General features: G+C 31.9%; 4 protein-coding genes across 7 annotated transcripts; 1 reads left to right on the top strand and 3 right to left on the bottom strand.

Moving 5' to 3' along the window:
* Positions 1-88: 88 nt before the first annotated feature.
* LOC136776888 (uncharacterized) lies at positions 89-2,209 on the top strand. 2 transcript variants are annotated; one of them, XM_066732798.1, is made up of 7 exons: positions 89-231; positions 388-607; positions 739-921; positions 1,234-1,387; positions 1,468-1,488; positions 1,558-1,599; positions 1,722-2,209. In XM_066732798.1, the coding sequence occupies exons 1-7, from the start codon at positions 89-91 to the stop codon at positions 1,898-1,900; spliced, it is 942 nt and encodes a 313-aa protein (XP_066588895.1). In that variant the 3' UTR covers positions 1,901-2,209. The 2 variants fall into 2 exon arrangements, with proteins under 2 accessions (XP_066588895.1, XP_066588894.1); XM_066732797.1 differs by having other exon boundaries at positions 1,468-1,599.
* On the bottom strand, positions 1,766-11,325 carry Kif19A (Kinesin family member 19A). 3 transcript variants are annotated; one of them, XM_066732793.1, is made up of 16 exons: positions 10,877-11,325; positions 9,717-10,008; positions 8,329-8,400; positions 8,044-8,139; positions 7,748-7,951; positions 7,033-7,182; positions 6,362-6,577; positions 5,574-6,049; positions 5,080-5,252; positions 4,621-4,778; positions 4,330-4,543; positions 3,573-3,768; positions 2,591-2,719; positions 2,383-2,504; positions 2,249-2,293; positions 1,787-1,896 (listed from the first exon to the last, which is right to left on the bottom strand). In XM_066732793.1, the coding sequence occupies exons 2-14, from the start codon at positions 9,816-9,818 to the stop codon at positions 2,384-2,386; spliced, it is 2,307 nt and encodes a 768-aa protein (XP_066588890.1). In that variant the 5' UTR covers positions 9,819-10,008; positions 10,877-11,325; the 3' UTR covers positions 1,787-1,896; positions 2,249-2,293; position 2,383. The 3 variants fall into 3 exon arrangements, 2 of the variants coding, with proteins under 2 accessions (XP_066588889.1, XP_066588890.1); XM_066732792.1 differs by lacking the exon at positions 2,249-2,293 and having other exon boundaries at positions 1,766-1,896; XR_010823170.1 differs by lacking the exon at positions 2,249-2,293 and having other exon boundaries at positions 1,877-1,896; positions 2,383-2,520.
* A 471-nt stretch (positions 11,326-11,796) lies between these two features.
* SecCl (Secretory chloride channel) lies at positions 11,797-18,462 on the bottom strand. The gene is made up of 9 exons (XM_066732824.1): positions 18,329-18,462; positions 16,360-16,546; positions 15,825-16,054; positions 15,519-15,601; positions 15,281-15,436; positions 15,044-15,199; positions 14,803-14,968; positions 14,543-14,729; positions 11,797-14,289 (listed from the first exon to the last, which is right to left on the bottom strand). The coding sequence occupies exons 1-9, from the start codon at positions 18,409-18,411 to the stop codon at positions 14,014-14,016; spliced, it is 1,524 nt and encodes a 507-aa protein (XP_066588921.1). The 5' UTR covers positions 18,412-18,462; the 3' UTR covers positions 11,797-14,013.
* A 341-nt stretch (positions 18,463-18,803) lies between these two features.
* On the bottom strand, positions 18,804-22,300 carry LOC136776899 (transducin beta-like protein 3). The gene is made up of 15 exons (XM_066732823.1): positions 22,214-22,300; positions 22,081-22,132; positions 21,796-22,003; positions 21,552-21,726; positions 21,318-21,488; positions 21,086-21,258; positions 20,821-21,020; positions 20,540-20,743; positions 20,275-20,464; positions 20,056-20,177; positions 19,816-19,974; positions 19,567-19,732; positions 19,275-19,499; positions 19,074-19,201; positions 18,804-19,001 (listed from the first exon to the last, which is right to left on the bottom strand). Exons 1-15 carry the CDS (start codon positions 22,237-22,239, stop codon positions 18,804-18,806), a joined length of 2,397 nt encoding a protein of 798 aa, XP_066588920.1. The 5' UTR covers positions 22,240-22,300.
* Between the last annotated feature and the right edge of the window lie 122 nt (positions 22,301-22,422).

Genomic DNA, 22,422 nt, shown 5'->3' with positions numbered 1-22,422 from the left:
CAACCGACGACATTCATTGTTGACGGTCGGTAATTAAACAAATGTTGGCTAATAAAAAAAAGTTGCATAATGAGCGATCGAGAAAAATATGGGAGGCAAGCAAAGCATTTACGAAAAGGTTGAAGCCTCTAATTACATAAAATTAAGTCGCGAAGAACGACATATAGTAAAATTAGTTTGGTCAGAGATAGAAAAGAATCCTCAATTTCATGGACATTGTTTCTTCCGAGGGTAATTATTTAAACAAACACTATTTTTTGAAAAAAGTTTTTTAAAATAAATTGAGCGTGTGTGTAAAATTCAGAATTAATATAATTATTGTATAATAAAAGAGTGACCTACTAATAAATTAATTTTGTACAAAAATTCAAACGCATAATATTCCAGGTTATGCGGAAATTATCCAAAATATTCCAAATATTTTACCTTGAACCCTCATGGATCGATCAATTTTGAAAGTAGAGCAATAGCGAAATTTACGTTAATTACCGAAGCATTGGTATATATCTTTTTAGATTATACTGATAAGCCAAAGCAGTTAGACAAATTCGTTGGATACATTGCAATGGTACATAAAGATATGAAACTCGACGGGTTAGATATGGCCGTACGTGAAATAAATTTTTATCATTTTATAAAGAGTTATTTTTATATATTTCTATTATCATAGTTTGAATGACATAAGAAATAAGAGAATAAATAATATATGATAATTTATTGAATTGTGTTTCCTTTAAGATCTTTGGATCCTCCTTATTGCAATATCTTCAGCACACGTTCCCAATCAGAATGACCCAAACATGTCACGAAACCATTCAGAAGTTGTTGAATAATATCTTGGAACAAACTGTGCATAAAATGAAGCTATTCAGCAAACACGAGGCCTCCATGAGTATTGAGGAGTATTTACAGCAGCACACGGTAAAAAAATTGATATCAGAAATTTGTCCATCCAGTTAGCAATTTTGGAGTTCTAGTTTATAAGATGAAAAATGTATTCTTTTTAAACGTTTAATGTTTTAAACAATTTTAAATAAGTTTAGGAGAGAATTTCTTTTTAGTCTTGCAAAATAGAGGTCCAAAACTTGTCTAAAAACTCTTCGTGCTCTCCGGGCGTATAACGTTATTTTAACAATTTTGCATTTTTTTTAAGTAAAAATAATTTATAAAAATGATATACCATAATATTATATAAAAAAAAACTATTCGCGCGAATAACATTATTTACAACAGTATTGTCCGAGCAATGTTTTCTGTGGAGAACCGCGAATTTTTGGAAAACCTGCAGCACATTGGATAATGAAAAGAGAAGAATGGAATAGAAGAATAGAAACATGGAAGAATGAATATATAGGTGTACTAGAAGCTGCTGAAGACTCCTCCACAGGTATTTTGTTTTTAATTTATTTTTTCTTAAAAGTTAATTTTTTCTCGTAGGAAAAGATTATAATTTTTATATTTTTTGAGATGACGAGGATACTTCAGATGGTAACGAACCAAAGAAACGAATTCCCAAAGTAAGAGTTAAAACAATGCCATCCGTTTTATTTCAAGCAGCTAGTCTATTGGACTGGAAAGGCACATTCGAAAATAAAGATGGTGAGCTTATGCACTGTTATAATTGGTATAATAATTTACAAAATTGAATATTCTTATATTAAGTCGTTAAATAATTTAGTTCATCAGTATTTAGTTTTACTAACGCAAAAAAACATTTTTAGGAATCTCCGACCCATCTGAGCGTCCAGTCGCTGAATTATACGGAGTAAAATCTGTGAATGTCTCTAAGCCACAGTCTTCTAAAACGAATGAGAGTCGTCCTGATGAGCCAAGTAAATCTCAAAGTTCTAAAGGCCACACTGCCCGAGAGAGACGTCGAAAAACACGAGATCGTTCCTGAAACAATTTCGCAATCAACAGACTATAATATCCTGATTTTTTATTAATTTACGTTAAAAAATAAGAGTTTAATATAGTTAATAATAATTTTCTTTGATTTATTGTATCTGAGAACTGAACAGTTGTTACAAAACGATTTTTAAGTAAATAAGCTTATATCTGTAAAGCCTTACTTTTATCTTTGAAATAGTTAACATGGACATAATGTTTTTATATCTTTAAACTTTGCTCTAAGGAAACTATTTTACAGCAGCAAATACATAACAGGTAATTGCCACCGCATAATTGCAGGACGAAATATACATTTCATTGTTCGAAGTAAGAAATTATTGAGTCTCAACCTACTTACATAAGTAAGATAAAACTAAACAGTTTTTGAAAAATCAGCAATATTCTGAAAAACAACTTTAGTAAAATAATGCAATACCTCTATTATCTTAATTTAATGTTTTTAATAATGCAAACTTTATATTTTAGTTTTACCTCAACTGGGAAGTCCTCTTTCGTCAACTCTTCTCAGCGAGTTAAAACGAGAATTGCCTTGCTGCACGAATCTTACAGAATTCATACTTTCATCGCTGGCTATTCTTCGAAGTTTTTTCTCCCTAAAAATCCGAATCACTTGAATTGAGATTTATAGGAATAAATAGTCACAAAATTAAGTGGAGCAATAAAATTGAAAAACATTTACTTGGAAATAGGAGGGAAGAGGACCGCCGGAGATATGAGTGGTTGTACTACTGGTCCCATTACTCTTTCTAGTTCTGGTGGTTCCATAATTGGTGGAAGCTGCGAGGGCTCCCAATCGGAATCTGTCGAGCTGGAACGATGCATTGTACACTTATTTTTCATAAACATTATTCTTTAAGATTTTTTGTTAGCTAACAGAAATTATTTAAAAACTTGTGAAACAGAACAGGAGGGAAAGTCTACAGTTTTCATGCAAAAAGTAAAAGAGGAAAATTACTTCAAAGCCTCGAATAAAATATGGCTTAAAAAAACTCATAAAGGATTTTTAAGAAACATTAATGCAAAATACTATGAAGAAACGCAAGTTGGGCCATAAAAAAATCTTTGAGAGTTTAACGAGCCGTTAAAACAAGAGCGTGAATAATACATAGCTCAGTTTAGACGATGTACGATTAAGTGAAAATGCACACGAACGTGTCTGGGAAAATCGATGGGGATCCTACTAGCCGATAAGAACCTTCGAAGGTACTATTTCGCAGTAGTAAAAACAAATCGATACGGCTAGGTAAATGAGGCCAATGGAATTTTTTAACCAATAATTTTCCACGATTCATCGAACTCATCCTCTGAAAATTTCCATTAGAGATTCTATTTCGTTCTTAACTTAATTATATAATTACGTTCTAACCGTTATATACTTCCTTAACAATTCTTAAACCATTTTTAGATTGTATTTATATAAAGATATATCACCTAGCTCTTATGTCTAGCCCAAGTCTAATATTAGTCATGATTCTATTTACAGTATACACGTTATTCATATACTTGAGTAATCGATAAAATTTCACATAATTTTCTTGTTTTTCTTTTTTAATATTTTATAATTAATTTACATAGAGAAAAAAGTGTGATATTTAAAATTGTGCTTTTGATAAGTGAAAAATTTGTATTATAATAATTTTTGGTAAAACGATCATACGTGCCTGCTACCAATTCTGATGTCATTGTTAAGATTATCGTAGCTGAGTCTACTGGAAATGGGGGGTAATTTGTGGGCAGATGTCATGCCAGGCGATATCAAGTCCGCTAAACTGCTATCGATAAATGTTGCTGTTTGAATTTCTTGTTGGTACATCGCGTATAAATCTTGCAGATCGGAGGGTAAGGCCAAATGTCCATCTGTCGATCAAAGAATTATTAAACTCCTTCATTATTTTTCTATACTTCCAACGTCCACATTTTCCATCGATCATGCTTTCTAATCGTATCCCTAATATCTTCTTTTCTATGCCTTCTATTCTGTCTCGTTAGACTATAACCCTAACAACATCAATTTTGCATTGACGTATTGAGAATATTGCTGATAGGTATCAGTAAATTTTTAATAATTCAGTATTGCTACTGAAGTTTTTATGCAAGTATGATGCAATTAGGTATTGTTATTATTGCTAATATTTTTAATATGCGATTTTTAATATAATAGACTATGAACTTTTACATAAATATAGAACATTTTTAAAATTTATTATAAAAAATTAACTAGATTGATATAAATCATTTATCAAATATTTACAAAGTAATGTAGCTAAAATAAAATGTTATGTACATTAGAATTTTTTATTTTGTGTTTCAAGCCAATAAATTTTAAAAAAGTTTTATATTTGCATAAAGATCCGGATTCTAATGACAAGCTACATATTATTAATATTTTACAAAATTTCCAAGGAAAATGGATAATACCTTCCATCAATCTCCTTTGTCTTGTAATGATTTCGTCGGAGATCTGTCGTTGTCTATCGTACCTCAATAATAAAAGCTCTCTTCTTCTAAGCTCGTGTTGCTTCACCAACCTCTCACTTTGTAGCATCATTTTATCTGCTTCCAATTCGTGTACCTTCAACATCAATGCTAGCAGTTCTCTCTCCTCTTCAGAATTAATTCGTCCTGGTAATTCCTGAAATAAGGAGTTTTCCATAAATATCCTGAAGAATAATTAAGAATAAATTTTTATTATTTTACAAGTTTGCTCACGTCTTCCAAATCAGCACTTCGTTTTCTACAGGCTTCTAATTCCCTTTCTGCGGTGGTCCTCAGACTAACGTATCTCTCCTGCTCCCTGCTGATCTCTGCTAATTCCGACCAAGCCTGCTGAACTGTTGTGTCATCCTCTAAATCGTCCTCCAAAAGATCTGTTCAGTAAAAATAAATAAAAATATTCTTATTTAGAGAATTTTTTTCTTCTATTTGGAAGATTTTTTGGATTTTGCTTGTTAAAAATAAAAAAACTTGTGTTATTTAGAGTTTCTCTATATACGGTTTGAAAAATTTAAAAGTATTTGCATAGATTTGTTATATGAATAAATATACACTGAGAAAAATATGTTAGAACCCATTAAAAGTTAATCCTTGGAATAATAAATATATTTTTTTATTGTAATAAATAATTATTAACGAGTTGCAAAGTTTTTCTCAGTGTAAACACTTCCTCACCATCGTCGACTTCCTCCACTCGAGAACCAGTTGCAGAACGTCGAAAATTGGCCTCACGACTCGCTCCGTAAACTCGATTGTTCCTGGACTCCCAGTGTGATATTATCGAGTGCTGTTGTTCTGCTGCAATATTTAGGCTCAAAAGGTGGCTGTCCAGCTCCATCAATTTTCTCCTGTAAATTTTTCCCAAATTATTCTACATCTTCTCTATCCACCCCCCCCCCCTTATTTCCCTCTGCCTCTAGCACTTTTGATTCTATTAAATTATAAATTAAATAACGTTCAATATACACAATAATAAATATAAATCTCTTTTTAAAAGAGCTTCGACTACTTTCTGTACCTAATTCTTCATTTATTAACTCCCCAAACAAAAATCATTAACTAATAATAAAAATTAATGAAATCATTGTCCTATACGCTCCTTTTGCAATCATAAAAAATTTGGTCTTACTATCCATTAAAAAAAAGGTTTAAAAAAATCATCATTATACCTGAGTCTCATCTGCTCCTTAAAAGCAGAAACGATTTTGTCCCTGAGAGCTCTGAAATCTTTGGCTTTGCCATCACTAGGCTTCTCCTCCGTTCTGGCCACTGGTCTCTCGTCCTTCATTTTGTTCCTCAGCCTCGAAATTTCGTTCTTCAGGTCACTAATGACGTCCCTGTACTGTGCCACGTGGAGATAACTCACGTCCAGCACATTTCTCTCGACTTTGTTCGAGATTTTGTTGGCACGATCAGCATAGATCAGAGTATTCTTACTCTCGTCACGATTGATGGCAGCTGGTGACACGTGGGCTATCATGACAGTCCTGCAATTTCCACTCAATGCTTCCTTCAATAGCCTCGTCAACTTCGAATCACGAAAATTTACGTAACGTGCTCCTCCTGACAGTGCATTTATACAGTTTCCTAGAGCTAGAAGAGATCTATTTATGTGGGCTCCTTCTTGAAGACGTTTACCCTTATTCTGAAATTATTTTTGAATTTTGTGTTTTTATTCGTGATTATTTTACTTCGATTATATTATACAGGTTGCTCTGGACAATATGACCAAAATCATGGACGTAAAATTCTATAAATCTTTATAATTAGAAGAGATTTTAATTTTTTTATAAGACGTTTTCTTAGATGCAATTTTAAAAATAATTTAAAAGGACCTTGTATGGATAATTGAAATTTCTTCTAATTATAAAGACAAATAAAATTTTATGTTCATGGCTTGGGTCAATTTATCAAAAGAATATATGTATATAAATTTGAAAAATGTTGAGATTTTTACTTTGGTTTGTTTTGCCCTCTCAGATCCAGCCAAATCGATCATGAAGAGTTTACCCTGCTTCACTCTTGTTCTGAGACGTTGTTCTCCATCCTCCACTGGCCTCGATGATTGTCTCACCATGACACTGAGAAGTGCATGGCTCCTCGATGACGTCTCGTTAGCTGCTGTGGGTTCCACCGTTCTAGCACGGTTTCCTCTGTGCAGCAGCTGCATCACCTGATAGATTATTTAAAAAAACAGCAAAAATTTAGTGCCGTGCCTTTTTTGGTGCAATAATTTTTATATCATGGATTTTTCTAATTTGATTTGAAGAAGGAAAATTCCAAATATTTCATGTGCCTATTGTTATATTTTTTCATAAAAAAACTTTATTAAGTGAAATGGTAACATCATACATTTAGGAATGTCACAAAGATACTTTTATATAAATTATATGAGTTCAAAGCTTAAAATATTTCCAAGGCAATTCACCATGATATTTAGAATCTATTTATACAAAAAATGCAATTTTTAGGAAATTTTTACTTGAAACGTTTTGAATTTTCAGTCTTTGTTTATTTATTTATTAATGCTTATAAGTAAGTTAATTTTTTTATAAAATAGCTGACTTATCAGCAGTGGATTTATAAAAATTAAATAAGGTAATGTTCAAATACTGATTATAGGCTTACCTCATCGGTAGAACTAGTGGAAACTTCGGTGAGTCCCGAAACTTGTACATTGCGACCTCGAGAATCTTCACGTAACTCCAAATAACCACTGCTAGGGTTCAAGAGGTCACGGATATTCTCATTGTAAATTTCAGCATAGGACATTGTTACCTGCATCATTGTAATTAATTTTTGTTTATTTTTCAACCTTCCCTAATTATTATTATTATTATTAATATTTAATAGCATAAATAAAGTTTTAATTTATTTAGATATTTGCAATATTCTATTTTTATATTATGTTTAATGAGTTTATATATATATATATATATATATATATATGTAACACTCTTTTATGCACATTTTATTGTTATATACATATATATAAATATTTAACGAATACTGCACCAAGTTAGAAAATTGTGCCAATAAAAAGACCTATCAATTTACTGATAAGTGTAATATAGGAGTTATTTATTGAGGTTTTTGCTTGAAGGGACACGTTACACCTTCACCGAGAGCTCCCTTTTTTATTACCACTCGAGTGGTTGCGTGTGTAAAGTCACGCATGGAAATATTTTCTTACTTTTATTTTACTACACTCTCTCTCTCTCTCTACCAACGAGCAAGTAGAAAAACTCGAAATTACACCGACAGGAGCAAAAATTAAATATAATAAATAATTTTCTTCAGTGATTTTTTTCATAAAATTGTTTAACTTTAATAAAGTATTTACAGTAAATTCGACGTTGTCGGGCATCTGTCCGCAGGCTACAAAAATATCGTCCAACGCTCGGACCATGATACCAGGTTCCGATGACGTTCCGACCATTGTGTGGGTTTTCCCGGCGCCAGTCGCGCCATATGCAAACACAGTTGCATTGTAACCGTTCAAAATATCCTGTACGAGGCTTTTGGTCGTCCCCTCGTAAACTGCTTCCTGAGAAGAAAAAATAAAACACCGGTATAAAATTTTTTATGTCCATAACCTGGTCTTTGGAGTGGACATTGGATAGTCAAACCGGAAGTCACCTGAGTGGAATCCTCGCCAAACACGACATCGTATAAATATTGTCGGGGGGTGCCTCGTTTTATTCTGTCTCCCTCCACGTCATCCAATATAACCATCTAAAATCATAATTTTAGCTATAAAATGATATTTGTAATTTTGCAACAACTTTTTCATATTGGATCGATGACCATTAGCATTCTTATAGTGTCAGAAATGTTCCTGAAACGTTCCAACGTGTCATATTGGTTCCAGGAACGTGTTAGGAACGTTCCTGACACATTGCCCGCTTCGAGGATAATAATTACCGTATCATTTATAGCATGGAGCGCTCTTGTGTCTGTCTCGTTACGAGCTAAGGGCCTTATCCTCACGGCTACCTAAAATTGTCAGATTCTTCAGTCTTTAAGTCAAATATAGCATTCTTGATTAAAATGGATCTTGAATTATGTTTGCTCAGGTCAATTTAATTTTTATGGTTTCTCAAAATTATCCAATTTTATAGATCTAAAAATAATGATCTAGTTTCCAAGTAATAGACTTGCACTGTTTACCGAGGAAAAACTGATTTTAGGACTACCTAAAATTACACCAAATACACATTTCATTTGAAACTCAAACATCTCATCTTCGATAATAGAGTTTTCAATGTTTGCTAAGGCAAAACAAATTTTCCGTTTCCATTTACCATCCGAAGCTCTTTTATATTAGTTTTACTCTCGCTATTTGCCCTATAAGAATCAACAAATCTACAGCGTAGGGACAAAAGCGACTGAATTATTCTGTGCCAGGGTTAGTCTGGCCATACTTATGCATCGCTCGCTACGGTTGACTTTGCAGTTCTTCTCTCATGCAGCTTGATAAACCAACGAGCATTTTAAAAAAATATATAATTTATCGATTTGACAAACCTTAGATGGTATAGCCAATTCTCTTCGCGTTAATAATTTCTTCCGCAATCTTACACAACCAGTCGTAACAACACAGTGTCATTAATCTTCATTGTTTAACGAAAAATCATAAATTCAAAATTTAGAAACGTATATAAATATAATAAAATTATTCAACAAATATAGATTTTTCTTTAAAAACTTTTCCTGAAGATATTTTTCTGGGAAAAAGAAAATATAACAATGTTAAAAATTAATTTTAAAGATCCAATTATTTTGTAACTTTTCTTTTTTTTCTGCTGCTTTTTCTTCAGATTGTTCATAACTATGCTATACATTTCGCGCTCTCATTGTCAGTAACGGTATGGGCACAACGACCCAAACATCGATTAACCTCTAGCAATGTTTTCCATCCTTTTTCTTGTCCAGATGGACTATACACTAACATTATTCTAGCTGATTTACTAAACTTGACAGTACCTCCCACAGTCGAGACTCTTGATTAAAGCTTTTCATGCTAATAAAGAAGATTCGACCTAAATGTTTTAAAAGCTCAACAAGACACTCGTGGTAAGGCATTTTTTACTTTGTAGATTTTTAATAAATGATATTTTTATTAACATCCATTTTTTAAGTAATCAGTGCAGGATGATAATTATTTTTAGTGTGAACAACCTAATAAAATTATCAAGGCGACGCGTGAAGTGAAAATTGCTAATGATAATTTGTTGATAATGATTATAATGATAATAAAAAAATTAAAGAGTTTTTTAAGAGCTATTAGAAGAAAAAAACACAGTCGTTACCCTCAATTTTTCCTCTATAGCCCTGGAGGGCCTTTCCTTGAAATCGCGATGGCCGATGCTGCTCGTACTGCTACTACTTCCACTACTGCTGTACTGCGTCATTTTCCTTGTTTTTAAAAATTTTCCTAATCCACCACAGTAAAACAACGATTTTCACTAATAAATGTACAATGTTTTAACGAGTATCGAATCCTTTCGCCAATTTTCATTGGAATTCCAAATTACATAAAAGTCACGTGGAAAATCCTTGGTCCTTGGAAAATTTGGAGTTTTCAATCATTTTCCTTTAGTTCTGTAATCGTTTGGAAAATGTGAAAAAGAAAGAAAAAATCTTAGGAAAGCTTGAATATTTTCTAGAGTTATTGTACTAGGGTATAGAGAGATTAAATAAAGATTGGATCGTAGTTTACTAATTTTCATGAATTGTGTAATCGTCAAATTTCTTGGGTATTTTCTATCGAACTGGAAATATGTAAATGGCAATAATAGTTATAAATTCTTTTCGTTTGTTTATTTAGAGTTGGAGATGAGTATTTGAAAAATTTTCTGTATAGTTTCCTTCGAACTGCAAGTTATAAATTTATATGGAAAATTTGGAAAATTTACCGATCTTCCCAAAATACTAGTCCGCAGAAACATAAGTATAGAATTAAAAAATAGTTTGATAATTTTCATGCACGGAATATAAAATAAAAAATTGTCGTGTTTTGTATAGAGTATTAGGAAAATAAAAATTTCGTCATTGATTACATGTTTTTTAAATTAGGACATGGAAAGTTAGAGACAAATATTTGTAACAAGTTTTAAGTAGAATATTCCTCGAACTCCAAATTATGAAATTTAATGGAAAATAGATTATACAATTTTAGGAAAAATTCGAAACGAATATTAAAAGAAAACGTGATTTTCCTCAAGTTCAAAATTACAGATTAAAAAAAATGAATTTGTAATTATTTAAAACCATTTCAGAATTGAAATATAGTTTTTTATATAATAAAAAATACTGCAAAATTAAAATGAGCGCAAGAATTAAAGTGTGCTTTTAACGTTATCATGGCATTTTTCAGTAGATTATGACCAACCACGTGCTAGAGTTCACTTTGCTTCAAGGAGTCATAAAACGACACAGGCGTACCATAAAGTATTGTGAAAACACTCACCCACACTGACGCGCACTCGTAAACGGTTGCTCGACCGAGATTTACAATGGCAATCGCAAACAATTCTACGTTTATTGTGCGTAGGAATAAAAAACTGAGACACCTCTCTCTCTCTCTCTCTCTCTCTCTCTTGTTCTTTCCCTTTCTATTTTTTCTCTCGATGCACCGACCGTCTCAAACCTCAAACAGTATTATCTGGAATTATCTTTGGATTTATTGGCGCGTTGAGCAATTTTAAGGAAGAAACAGAGGGGGAAGGGGAGATAAAAAGAGAAGCAATGAGAAAAAATATTGGGATTCGCCTTGGAAAATGCTGTTTCCGCGCCGATGTCCGGCGACCGACTGAAACGTCTGTTACTACTGAAACTGAAACTCCCCTGAACTTCAATGATTCATTTCATCCTCATCGCTCGATTTTCTACACACACCCTCCCTCCTGCTCCACTTCAAATCTCACGTTATTTTTTACATTTACCATTATTTATCTCGCAACAATTTTATCATTCAATGTTTGCATTAATTATATTCACCACTCTAACGTTAAAAACCCCTTTTTTACCATTATTGTTCGATTTTCTACTCACATTCTTCCTTTTACTCCATTTCAAATCTCACGCAATTCTTTACACTTAATATTATTTATCTCGCAATAATTTTATAATATAATTTCAAATTAATTATATTCACTGCTTCAGCTTTAAAAATCCCCTCGTTCCTATCGCACTCTAGATTGAAATTCCACTCAATTATGCTATGAACATTAAGAATTTTAAATTTAATTCAATCATTTTCCTACTTTCGCCTGATTTTTTTTTTTTTTTTAAATCTTAGCTATAGGGTTTCTGGCGATGATTTATTAATTGCAAAAAAGAGGTTGAATCGGATTCAGTCGATAAATCATCGAGAAATCGTGAATAGGCAGTTTCTTTAAATAAGGAAATGAATCGCCAATCGCAAGGAAATAGCTGACAGGCATTTCTTTTTCATAGCTCATACCCCTTGGCATTTAATTCACTTTCATCACTTGACTTTTCCTCGGTACCGGTTTGCCCTTTATTTTAAACGTTGTAAAGTTTTTGTATTAATTTCTTATACGCAACTCCAGCTGATGGTATACACACTAATAAAGGGACTACTTAGCACCTAAAATTAACGTGACAATTAACTTTGAAGCATAGGCTTGTTATGAATATAATATTTGTCTTAGGCTTAATATTCTAAAACTAATACAACAACAAAAATTGTTTGTTATTATAAATTTAGATGCTAACTACCAAATATCAATTTTTTACAATTATTTTTTTAAAGTTAGATGTTTAAAAATTAAGAATTTAGGCCATCGATAATTACACAATAGGGTCCAAGTAAATTTGTAATTGCTTCAATTGAAAAATTTAAATTCCTCGCCAGTTTGCTGAGTCTGGGCTTAATGCTCATCAGAATGTTGTACTAATGTCTCGACTTGAACCAATATACTTTAGCTTATTGCAAGCTTCAAGGACGTTCAATGGTTCTTTTATAGTAGAATGATTTCCTAGTGTAGACAATATGAGTGTTTGGAGGGTCTCGCTACCGGCATTTCTGGCGGGCACGTGGCTGGGCCAGCATTTAACTGTCATTCTCCACACCGGCTAAAATAATCAATGCTGGACATATAGTTAAGCATCGAGGTCACAGTAGACTGGCCAGATATCGTCGATCGATAATCACAATGTAGTACATCACGCCAGCATTCTTGAAAGGGAAAAACTCCCATTGAATTCATATCGCCAACAATAATACCACTCTTTACATAATTTCACTTTTGTAAACAAAATATTGACCTCGCAATTTCACAGTTCTATTACGTATTACAAATTGTTTAAGTTGCTGTTTGTGCGACTCGAATCTCATGGAAAAGTAAACTAAGCCATCCTCGTGATTCATTTTTACCTTCAAACTTTTGTTTATAGTTTTCTTTCTTATTGCTGCTAGCCAACATTCTATTCCCTCTTAAAGGTACATACGCGCTGTAGCATGAAAATATTATAACAACGATTACATTATTTTCTTACAATATTTTATTAGGCGTTACAAATCGCGTTTGTTACGATTTATGTCACTCGAATCTTATGGAAATATAAATCCAAACTGAGTGATTCATTTACCTTCAAACAGTTCTTTTTTATTACAATTGGCGAACATTCTAATTCCCTCTTTGTGGTACATTTGGCTATCGACGCTGAAGCGTGAAAATATGGTATGACGGTGAGCAAATGATTCGTAGCAAAAATAAAATTTGATAAGTTAATGTAAATATTGGTAGCTGAATAATATAACGTTAGCTGAGTTCGAAGTGTTAATAAAACTATTGTGCAGAAACTTAACGATTCATTCGTACAGGTTCTATTTCACGCGAGATTCGTGTATATAGTCATACATAATATATTTGAAATATATTCATGAAAAAATGCGGATTTTTATACATATGAGCGTATATTCATGATAGATTTCAATGGTAGATTTCATGGTGACCATGCGTTCCTGTGCTGAGATAATTAAGAACTGGGCTTGATAAAAAGGGCAGACATTCCATTACAAAGAAATTGCGTGCAGCACGAAAGTATTTCTTGAAAAAGGTGACCTTCGAGCTTTTTCCTTCTCCAAATATTCACGGGCATTCCTGACGTTGTCAGATAAGCATCGTTAGCTTAACTAACGCAAGCGTCGATAACATTATAAAAATAACAAAAATCACCCAAGGAAACCGGAAGACTCATTTTCGAACTTTACTCAACGCCTTCACGCCCCTCAATATTTTCTGTTTCAATAGAAATCAGATTACATTCCTTTATGCCACCAAAATTTTTTCCAAGCTCCTTTTCTCGGCTTAAAACTATATCTTATCGTTGAATAAAATTTACAAATTGGAAGACTATATTCACTCTTCAATCTTACACTCAAGTGTTGTATTCCTGAAGAGAAAGACGCTTATTATCTGTGTTATCTGATGCATTCGAATAAAAGCAATGAAATATCAACGTTCCTCTGGTTGAGCTTATATCAATTATCCTATTATGATAGTTTTTCTGCTTATTTATCAAATTTATTAGAAAAGAATGAGTGTCTAGTGTTCTAATGATTATTGGTCTTCTGTTCTAGATCCAAATGAATGACCAGTAAAGTACGTTGAATATGAGGAAGGCTACTGGGAAAACTATCCTGCTACGTCTATCAATCCACTGAGCAATCTCTTGCGGTGTCATCGTTGTAAAATTGTGCAGTTGGGCCAATGTTGCCCTTCTGGCGAATGGCTTCGGTGGTGGTGGTGCTGGCGGTGTACTGTCCAAGGTCACGACACTTCCAACCGAAGCATCCTGCTCCTTTTCTTCTTCCACTTTTACCGCAGGAATGTTTATTGTACTGGGAAAACTCTGAAATAAAAATCCCATATAAATGTAGCGGAGCGTGTAAATTACTATGTGGAGTTTCTAATTATCAAATAATCTCTACGATGTATAATATTTACTACAAAAAATGCGATAAGGGGTTTAATAAATGGTCAGATAGATATCAAACGATCAGATTAAGAAGTGTTAATGAGATCCGAGAATTAAATTAACTCATTCATTACGAAATTAGACTAGGCTGAGACCCTATTAAGTTCAAGGGTAAGAATGAACTTACGTGTACTGTGAGGTAGTTCTGACTTGAATAATCCTGCTCGCTAATATTTCCATTATCAAGAGAGGACCATGAGCGAGAACGTTCCAATCCAGTGGTATTTTTTTGAAACTGTTTTCTAGCCAATCTAGGCGTCAAGGTTGACTTGAGAATGTACTTGCTGTTCACCTTCTTCAGGGGCACGTTTTTCCTGCAAATGGGAATTCGATAAATCTTCAACTCCTGCACAACTTTTGATAATGTATATAATATTTTATATTTACTTTCTTCTGTAAATTGTATTTACAAAAGCAAATTCCACCATGGCAGCAAACAAAAATATCGTGCACCCTAGGAACCAAATTTCACTGGCTTTTATATACGAGACTTTTGGCAATGAATTTTCGACTTTGGATGCAAGTGTCATAAACGTCAATATGGTGTTCGTACCTATGTTAAACAAAAGATAATATAATTATCTTCGACTTAATTGTACTTTGCTTCAAATTAAATTTTAAAAAATACCTAAAACTATTCTGGGAGGACTCGCGTCCATGTGTAGCCAGAAGGATACCCAGGATATTACAACGATTAATATGGAAGGTATGTAATAGTCCATCATGAAAAATCCCATCTCCCTTGCAAGTTTAAAAGTAATGCTTATTGAGCTGAAGTTGCCAGCTGGAATTACAAATAGTCATTTAAATTTATCAACAGGATAATCCATGATCTGATATAATGGATTCAAGCAAATTAACAGACCAAAATGGCCATAATGCTGCTGGGATGCTGTATAAGAGACTTGTGATTTATTCACCCATTTGTCTACCAATTTATACTCAGTTAAATGCAACTCATCAGCCAATACAATTGGATCATCATCCCATTCCAATACCATATCATGAATATTGTGAGTCCCTGTAGAGAAATGTTTATTATTTATTTAAAATAGCTTTGAAAGTTCAATTTTCAAGAATAATATGTCACAATAATACCATACAGCTCTCAAAGACCAATGGACACTCTTGCACATCAAAAGGAAATTTTTCCAGTCGAAGTCCACAATTTAAAACAGCTTCTAATCTGAAGAAAATAATGAATCTCGATTAATGAAATATCAGTCTATAATTAAAATCTAAATTATAAGTCAGTGCTGGCAAAAATACTTAAAATATTAATTAACGAGAATCTAATGATTTTTTTGCCAAGTGAAAAATCAGAATTTTTCTTGCAACCAATAAAAGAGAAAGTTTTATATTGCTACTGTTACTATAGTTATAGGAATTGGGTGACCTATAATAATCACCTTGTATTTAGAACAACCATTCCTGATGGATCAATTGAGATTAGCAGATCCTTAACTCCATTTCCCATAATAGCTGAACTGCGTTCATTTGCCACATACACTGTTGGGGTCCAAATTAAATCATGAGCAGTTTTACCACCATATATTTGATTTAGATATGGTGCAACACGAGAGAATTCCAGTCTTTTATCCAAATATCTGAATTGGAGCATCATGTGAACTCCAAATTGCTGCAATAAAAGGAAGGTAATTGGTACTCTTCTTAAATTAAAGCAGCTAAAAAAATTATTAAATGACTTTTAATAGTTATTTAGGTCTGTTAGCTATCAAGTAATGTTAATCACAAAAACCGAACATTCATTAAATCAATGCTTTTTTTTCATTTCCAAGCAGGCAGACGTGTGACTATCAATAAAATTAAATTTATATATAACTGCACCTTTTAAAAAAGTTCTTCTAAACAGTAACATTTTTGGACTCTCATTACTTGATAGCTAACTTGCCCTTTAGATAGCAATTAATGCAAACATGGTACCAGAGTTTTTTCAACATTTGATTTGATAGTGTAGATGTAGGTCCTGGTATAAACTTTAATGGGATCAGTAACATTGATCTCTCCAGGAGGTCTGGCCATTTTATCATATCTGCAATCATTGGTCAATTCCTGCAGTAGCTCTGTTTGAGTCAAGGTGCCACTGCTTATAGCTGGACAACTTCCAAGCCTGTAAGAATTTTATGCAATTATTAAAGTTTTTATGACTAGTTAAAGTCTCATCTATAGGTCCAAAGAAATAATTATTTTTGCAAAAACTACAATAGATTCTTACAAAAATATAGTACTTTTCCTTCAAAGGATACTCCAATTAATATTCCAGACTCAGCCTGCAGAGAAGAATAGCTGATTGTTTCTTTGTAATTTGCAAGTGACACAAGTGCATGTGACACTCATATTCTGTTAGTAATTTCTAGCTAAGAACGCTTTTAGCCAATTGCTTTGATATTTAATAATAGCAAGCTTTTCATATTTTAAATAGTAAGCAAGTAGCATAGATTTTTCTCAATGTAGCAGTATCAATTTTCATATTCTTCAGTGAACATAATCACTGGTACTTTAAGATCTTATCTTCTGTGAGCTTGATAGTATGAATTTACAGCATCAAATATTATACTGTTTATACAAGAGGTCAATATTTGTGTGCATTTTTCCTCTTTGAATCATTGACTTATTATTGCTAAGATCATTTACCGTATTATTATTAAAATGCACAGATACACTTAAATAGTTTCTTATAATTTGAAATTTAAGGAAAAAATATGTTATCTTTTTTAGGATATTTTTAAGGTTTCATCCAAGAAAATAATTCACTACTGGTACTTACAAATATAATGTAAATGAGTCTTGTGATTAAATAAAATTCTTTCGTATAGAGGAAGTTAATGAAGCCATATTGAAAGGATTGATAAAGCAAGAATCATGTTTGATGAGCAATGTTTAAACAAGTGGGACTGAGTCAACACTTATTTACCATTGAAGTTAATGAGTTTGTCAAAACTGTCATGTATGTCAGAAGAATTTATCATTGTTTATCCTCAAAAAATTTCTAAATTTTTGTTGAATGTTAAAATTATACTTCTTGATGAGGTATGAAAAATGATAGCATAATTTAATAATATCATAGAAGATAATAATTAAGAATAATTTTGATTTTAATATAGAGAAGGTCAAATTGTCATGCACTAATAACTTTGAAAGTTTTCATAGTATTTTACAAGGATTGGAAGTGTTATTTGAGAGCTGCTTTGTGCTGTTGGCTCCAAGTATCACACCAAGTTCTTATAAATTTCACTGTATTGAAATGAAACTGCATAAGAAGTGCATAATAAAAAAAGAGAAAAAATGTTATAGGCTTTATTAATCACTTGTCTGCCATATTTAGTCTTTTACTGAGTGTTAAATATTGCAGTAAATTTTGTTCAATGCCATACAAAAGACCAAACGTTTTTCTCATCTTTTCTACACATTTCTAGTTTTATTTTAATTATAATAATAGAACAAACACATTTGTTTATTATGTATAGTATTTATATTAATAATTAATCAAATTTAATTATAGTGCTTTAGATCAAAACCATATCCCTGATATAACAATTCATACAGATTTATGCAATAGTTATAACATCAGATTAATCAAACAATTACTTATGATTACTAAAATATGAAAAGTTTTTTTCAGTGAAATAAAATTTTTCTTTTAGTTGTTTGAAGATATCACATTCGATAATGTGCAAAAGGTATAAATAAATTTTCATAGATATAAGATAATACCAAGATAAAGTCAGAAATATATTCGCAAATACATTAAGAGGTAAATAAATTAAGTAAAATATTTTGCACATAAAACATATATATCTGTTATTATGAAGAAAAAGAAACATTTATGTAGTATAATAGAAGGGAAAGAAAAGAAAAAAAATGAGGGTATACAGGGATGAAGATGACTCACATGTTGGAAGCATGTACTAGCAGGATCAACCGCGAAACATAGAAAACTATTGAAAATAAAAAGACTCCTCCTCCTAGAGTCATGCTAGACTCTCTGGATTGTTAACTGTACCACTGGTGGGCTTCAACTGTTCGTTTCTTGAAGTGAAGTCTACTTGAGTAAGCAAATTTACTGTAAAACAGATACCAGCCAAACCTTGCCCCCACTCACTCTATTCCTCTCTACTTGTTAAATCTACACACACATATATATATACATATATACTCATACACGTTTCAATTTCAACAGATGCTTAGAGTTAAGCTGATGCAACACGCATCTGGTATATGCTTTTGGATAAGAATCCTTAAACTTCTCTTAAACTCTCTTATTACCGAATTAATTATTATAAGTCGCTCTTCTCTTGGTTTTGCTATGAAAGCATGTCTTAATTTTTTTACCAACCAACTTTTTATTGTTAAATTATAAATATTCATTAGTTAATATCCATAGAACTAGTGTAAGGCTTCATGCATTTCACTGTAAAAGCAAGAAGATGTAAATCTTGGTAAAGCCGCGTTATTCTTTTAAAATGTCTATCAGTGTACGGAATCAGCTCTTCCAAAGTAGAAGATAAATTTGAAATTTGAAGATCTCCTGAACCTAATTCGACTATCAGCGAATTCAAGACAATCTAGAAATTTAATTAAAATTTCATGATCATAATTTTGTAACTTTTATTATATCATATTTAATTAAAGTTTACCTGGGCTATTTCGGAATTTTTACTATTGGTATTCCACGCAATAGCACATTTTAATAAAGATTCTTTGTACAAGGGTTTCAATTCTTGAATAATATCTGTCAACTGATCTGAGTCCTTTTTTAAAATACCTATACAAATTTTAAAAAATTTATATTAAAACTTATTTAGTAAAATTTTAAAATAAATCAGATTTATACAGACCTTCAATAATTTTTAAAACTTTAAATGGTCGTTCTAATTTGAGAGCTAGTTTCAATGCAGCCTTCAAATGATCAGATTGTAATAAATTAGCTAATTTCTGTTCTTCTAGAACTAATTTTTCTTGATCCGCTAAAAGTTTAGCTCTCTTTTCTTCTGTAACATCCTTCCAAATGACTAATAACGAGTCGCTACCTCCGCTAATTACATGACTTTCCGATCTATTGACTATAATATCAGTGAAGTAGTTAAAATTGTTCATGAAGAAATAAATTTGTGAAAACCAAATATATACCTGCAAGTGCCCATACTTTGCTTTTATGTTCATCCAGTGTACAAACGCATTCTGATGTTTTAATGGTCCATAATTTTAATAAACCATCACCACCCGTCGTAATAATTTGCATTCCGCGACATATGAATTCAGCATTTAATACTGAAGACTCGTGACCCTCAAAAGTCTAAAGAAAATAGTTGAAGAAATTATCAAATTTACTTTACTTTATATAAACATGAATTGAACCTTATATAAAAATAAAATTACCTTTAAACAATTAAGTTCTGAGAGTGACCATAACTTAATTGTGCAATCAGCAGATGAAGTTAAAATTACTTGATCTATTGGCGAGAATTTTGTGCACCAAACTCCTCGTCTGTGACCTCTAAATGTTCCAAGCAATTGCAAATCTACTGCAGACCATAACTAAAATGTATTTTATATATTTTGTAATATTACGCACTATAAAATTTATGTTTTACAATTTGTAACATTATTTTATCAGACCTTGGCAGTCTTATCTTGTGATCCTGTAGCAATTAATTTATCGTTTGGCGAAATCGTCACAGAGTTAATTTCTTTCTGATGAGCCAATACAGTGTTGACTGCATTTAATGATGATCCTTGCTCTAAAAGAAATTTGTAAAAACATTATAAAAAAAATTCGTCATTTCATTTATCAATTTGTTTTGCTCATTTTTATAAGAGGTTTAATTTATTTTTTACCAAGTTTAGTAATATCTTCAGCTAGTTCCCATAATTTCAAACAAGAGTCCTGACTAACAGATACAAAAAATTTGGTGCTGATTTGTGATGCTGCAATACTACCAACGGAAGCAGTATGCCTAATACCAAATGCTATACAAGCCATATTTAATGTTACTTTATCCATTAGCCATACACGTACACTGTTATCCTGCAAGGTTAAAATTAAAAATACTAATAATTACTATACTGAATTTAATTTTTAGTTAAAAACTTATCAATTTACTTTGCCTGAAGAAATAAGTAAATATGGATTTACTGGACTGGTTGCAAAAGATAAAACAATATCAGTATGACCACGCAATAAACGACAATTCATAGATGATAGTTCATATAACTTTATGTCACAGCTATTGGTTGCCACTACTATATAATTGTCATTAGGTCCAATATAAGCAATATCCAAAATATCATCACTGTAACCCACCAACTGAAAAACAATATATTTATGATTAGAGATATCAGTCACTATGTTGTTATGTACCTTTGTATTTTTTTTTATGTTACCTGTGTTTTGTTTTCAAAAGTATTTAATGAATGGATAATAATGTTATGATCACTTGAAACCATTGCAAAACATTCAGTTGCATGGTTATAGAGTAAAGTTGTAATGGACAAACCACCCTCCTCTTGTGCTGGTGCTACTAATGAATTACTCTGAGTATAAGTTTCTTTACCATTTATCACTTCCCAGATTTTCACAACCCCTATAAATTAAAGTACTTAATATTTAATTATTAAAGGTTATTCATTTTTTCAGAAAGATATTCACCCTTTTCTCCTGCTGCAGCAACATAAATTGATTTTGAGTTTTCTGAATATCCAGGGAACAAAATCTTTTCAGGTATGATAAAACTTCCTTCCAGTCCCTCAAACACTGGTAATACACGTATAGAATTAGCAGTAGATAGATCCCACAATATTAACACTCTATCCCTGCCTGAGCTAAAATATTCAAAATTGTAAGTAAGCTAAAAAAAATATTATAGTATTTCTATAATAACCTGACTGCATGAACACCATCTTCATGAAACGTAAGCGAGGTGACTTTACTAAAATGACCATTAAGTGTAAGTACCAGTTGACCATTTTTAACATTCCACCCATAAATTTTGGTATCATCTGCAGCTGCGAAAACCAGATGCATTTCTTTGTTTGGATGAAATTCTAAGACACTGAAGTTTTTATTTATATCAATATTAAATTATTTCTGAAGAATTATTATTAATAACCGTTACCTAACAACTCCTTGGATCTCTTTTAAATTATAATTGCAAGAGTTATTCTCTAAATTCCATAGCTTGACACATCCATCACTTCCTCCAGATGCCATCATATATTCATTACTAGATAAGGCAAGTTTTGCTACTGGACCTTTATGTATTGACTTCCATATCTTTAATAGTTTATTATCTACAGCAAAGGCAACATAATTAAGATCAAACAAAACATGATAATGAATACAAAGAATATTTTCTTTACCTGCCCATTGCCAGAATTTAAACAGACTACTCTTATGATGTGTAAGAATAAAAGAATTATCTTTACTTAAAGTAAAACAATTTATGGTATCCAATTCTTCTGTTTCTTCATTTTTTCCTACCACTGATATTACAGAACCTTTGACAATGGATACCACTGAAACCATTCCTTCATTTTGGCAAAATATGTGGTCCCCATTTAAGCTCCACTTTTATAAAATATTAATATCAAATTAATTTAAGAAATTAATTATCTTTTAAGACCTATATTTTATTAGATGCTTACCACAATATTTCCTCCTGTGTAAAATGGTTCGTGTTTTAACTCTACATCAAACCTGCAATTAATTTATTTAGTTTATTTGTTAATTATACACATCTACTAGTAATTAAGTAAAAGTAAAATTATTAAAACTAACGTTTCTTTTAACACGTTTCTACTCATTTTAATCGTTAATATCCTCAGTGGTCACTATTAATTGTGTTTACACTTTACACGTGCCCACGTGACGACACGAATGTGAATTTGGCAGGAATCGTTTATCGCTAGTTGAATTGGTCATTGGTCGACTGTTGATCTACGCCAATCTACAGCGATAAAAAATTGGTATGACTGTTTTGTGCTTAC

The sequence above is a fragment of the Prorops nasuta genome, unplaced genomic scaffold, assembly GCF_024137725.1.
Source record: "Prorops nasuta isolate Cenicafe-Biocafe unplaced genomic scaffold, Cenicafe_Pnas_1.2 PNAS00010, whole genome shotgun sequence".
Classification (NCBI taxonomy): Eukaryota; Metazoa; Arthropoda; class Insecta; order Hymenoptera; family Bethylidae; genus Prorops; species Prorops nasuta.
The sequence above is the reverse complement of the archived record's forward strand: the minus strand, read 5'-3'. Positions and strand labels throughout refer to the sequence as shown.

What these genes read in the sequence shown, in the direction of transcription:
- LOC136776888 (XM_066732797.1), top strand. Translation starts at nt 89, where the DNA reads ATGGGAGGCAAGCAAAGCATTTACGAAAAGGTTGAAGCCTCTAATTAC. An exon ending in GGACATTGTTTCTTCCGAGG is followed by an intron (nt 232 to 387) that starts GTAATTATTTAA and finishes ATAATATTCCAG; the next exon opens with GTTATGCGGAAATTATCCAA. An exon ending in CACATTCGAAAATAAAGATG is followed by an intron (nt 1,600 to 1,721) that starts GTGAGCTTATGC and finishes AAACATTTTTAG; the next exon opens with GAATCTCCGACCCATCTGAG.
- Kif19A (XM_066732792.1), bottom strand. Translation starts at nt 9,818, where the DNA reads ATGACGCAGTACAGCAGTAGTGGAAGTAGTAGCAGTACGAGCAGCATC. An exon ending in CTATAGAGGAAAAATTGAGG is followed by an intron (nt 8,401 to 9,716) that starts GTAACGACTGTG and finishes TGACAATTTTAG; the next exon opens with GTAGCCGTGAGGATAAGGCC. An exon ending in TCCATGCTATAAATGATACG is followed by an intron (nt 8,140 to 8,328) that starts GTAATTATTATC and finishes TTATGATTTTAG; the next exon opens with ATGGTTATATTGGATGACGT.
- SecCl (XM_066732824.1), bottom strand. Translation starts at nt 18,411, where the DNA reads ATGACTCTAGGAGGAGGAGTCTTTTTATTTTCAATAGTTTTCTATGTT. An exon ending in CAAATGTTGAAAAAACTCTG is followed by an intron (nt 16,055 to 16,359) that starts GTACCATGTTTG and finishes CTTTTATTGCAG; the next exon opens with CAATTTGGAGTTCACATGAT. An exon ending in ATGGTTGTTCTAAATACAAG is followed by an intron (nt 15,602 to 15,824) that starts GTGATTATTATA and finishes TATTTTCTTCAG; the next exon opens with ATTAGAAGCTGTTTTAAATT.
- LOC136776899 (XM_066732823.1), bottom strand. Translation starts at nt 22,239, where the DNA reads ATGAGTAGAAACGTGTTAAAAGAAAC. An exon ending in GATGGTGTTCATGCAGTCAG is followed by an intron (nt 21,259 to 21,317) that starts GTTATTATAGAA and finishes TGAATATTTTAG; the next exon opens with CTCAGGCAGGGATAGAGTGT. An exon ending in TGAAGATATTACTAAACTTG is followed by an intron (nt 20,178 to 20,274) that starts GTAAAAAATAAA and finishes AATTTCTTTTAG; the next exon opens with AGCAAGGATCATCATTAAAT.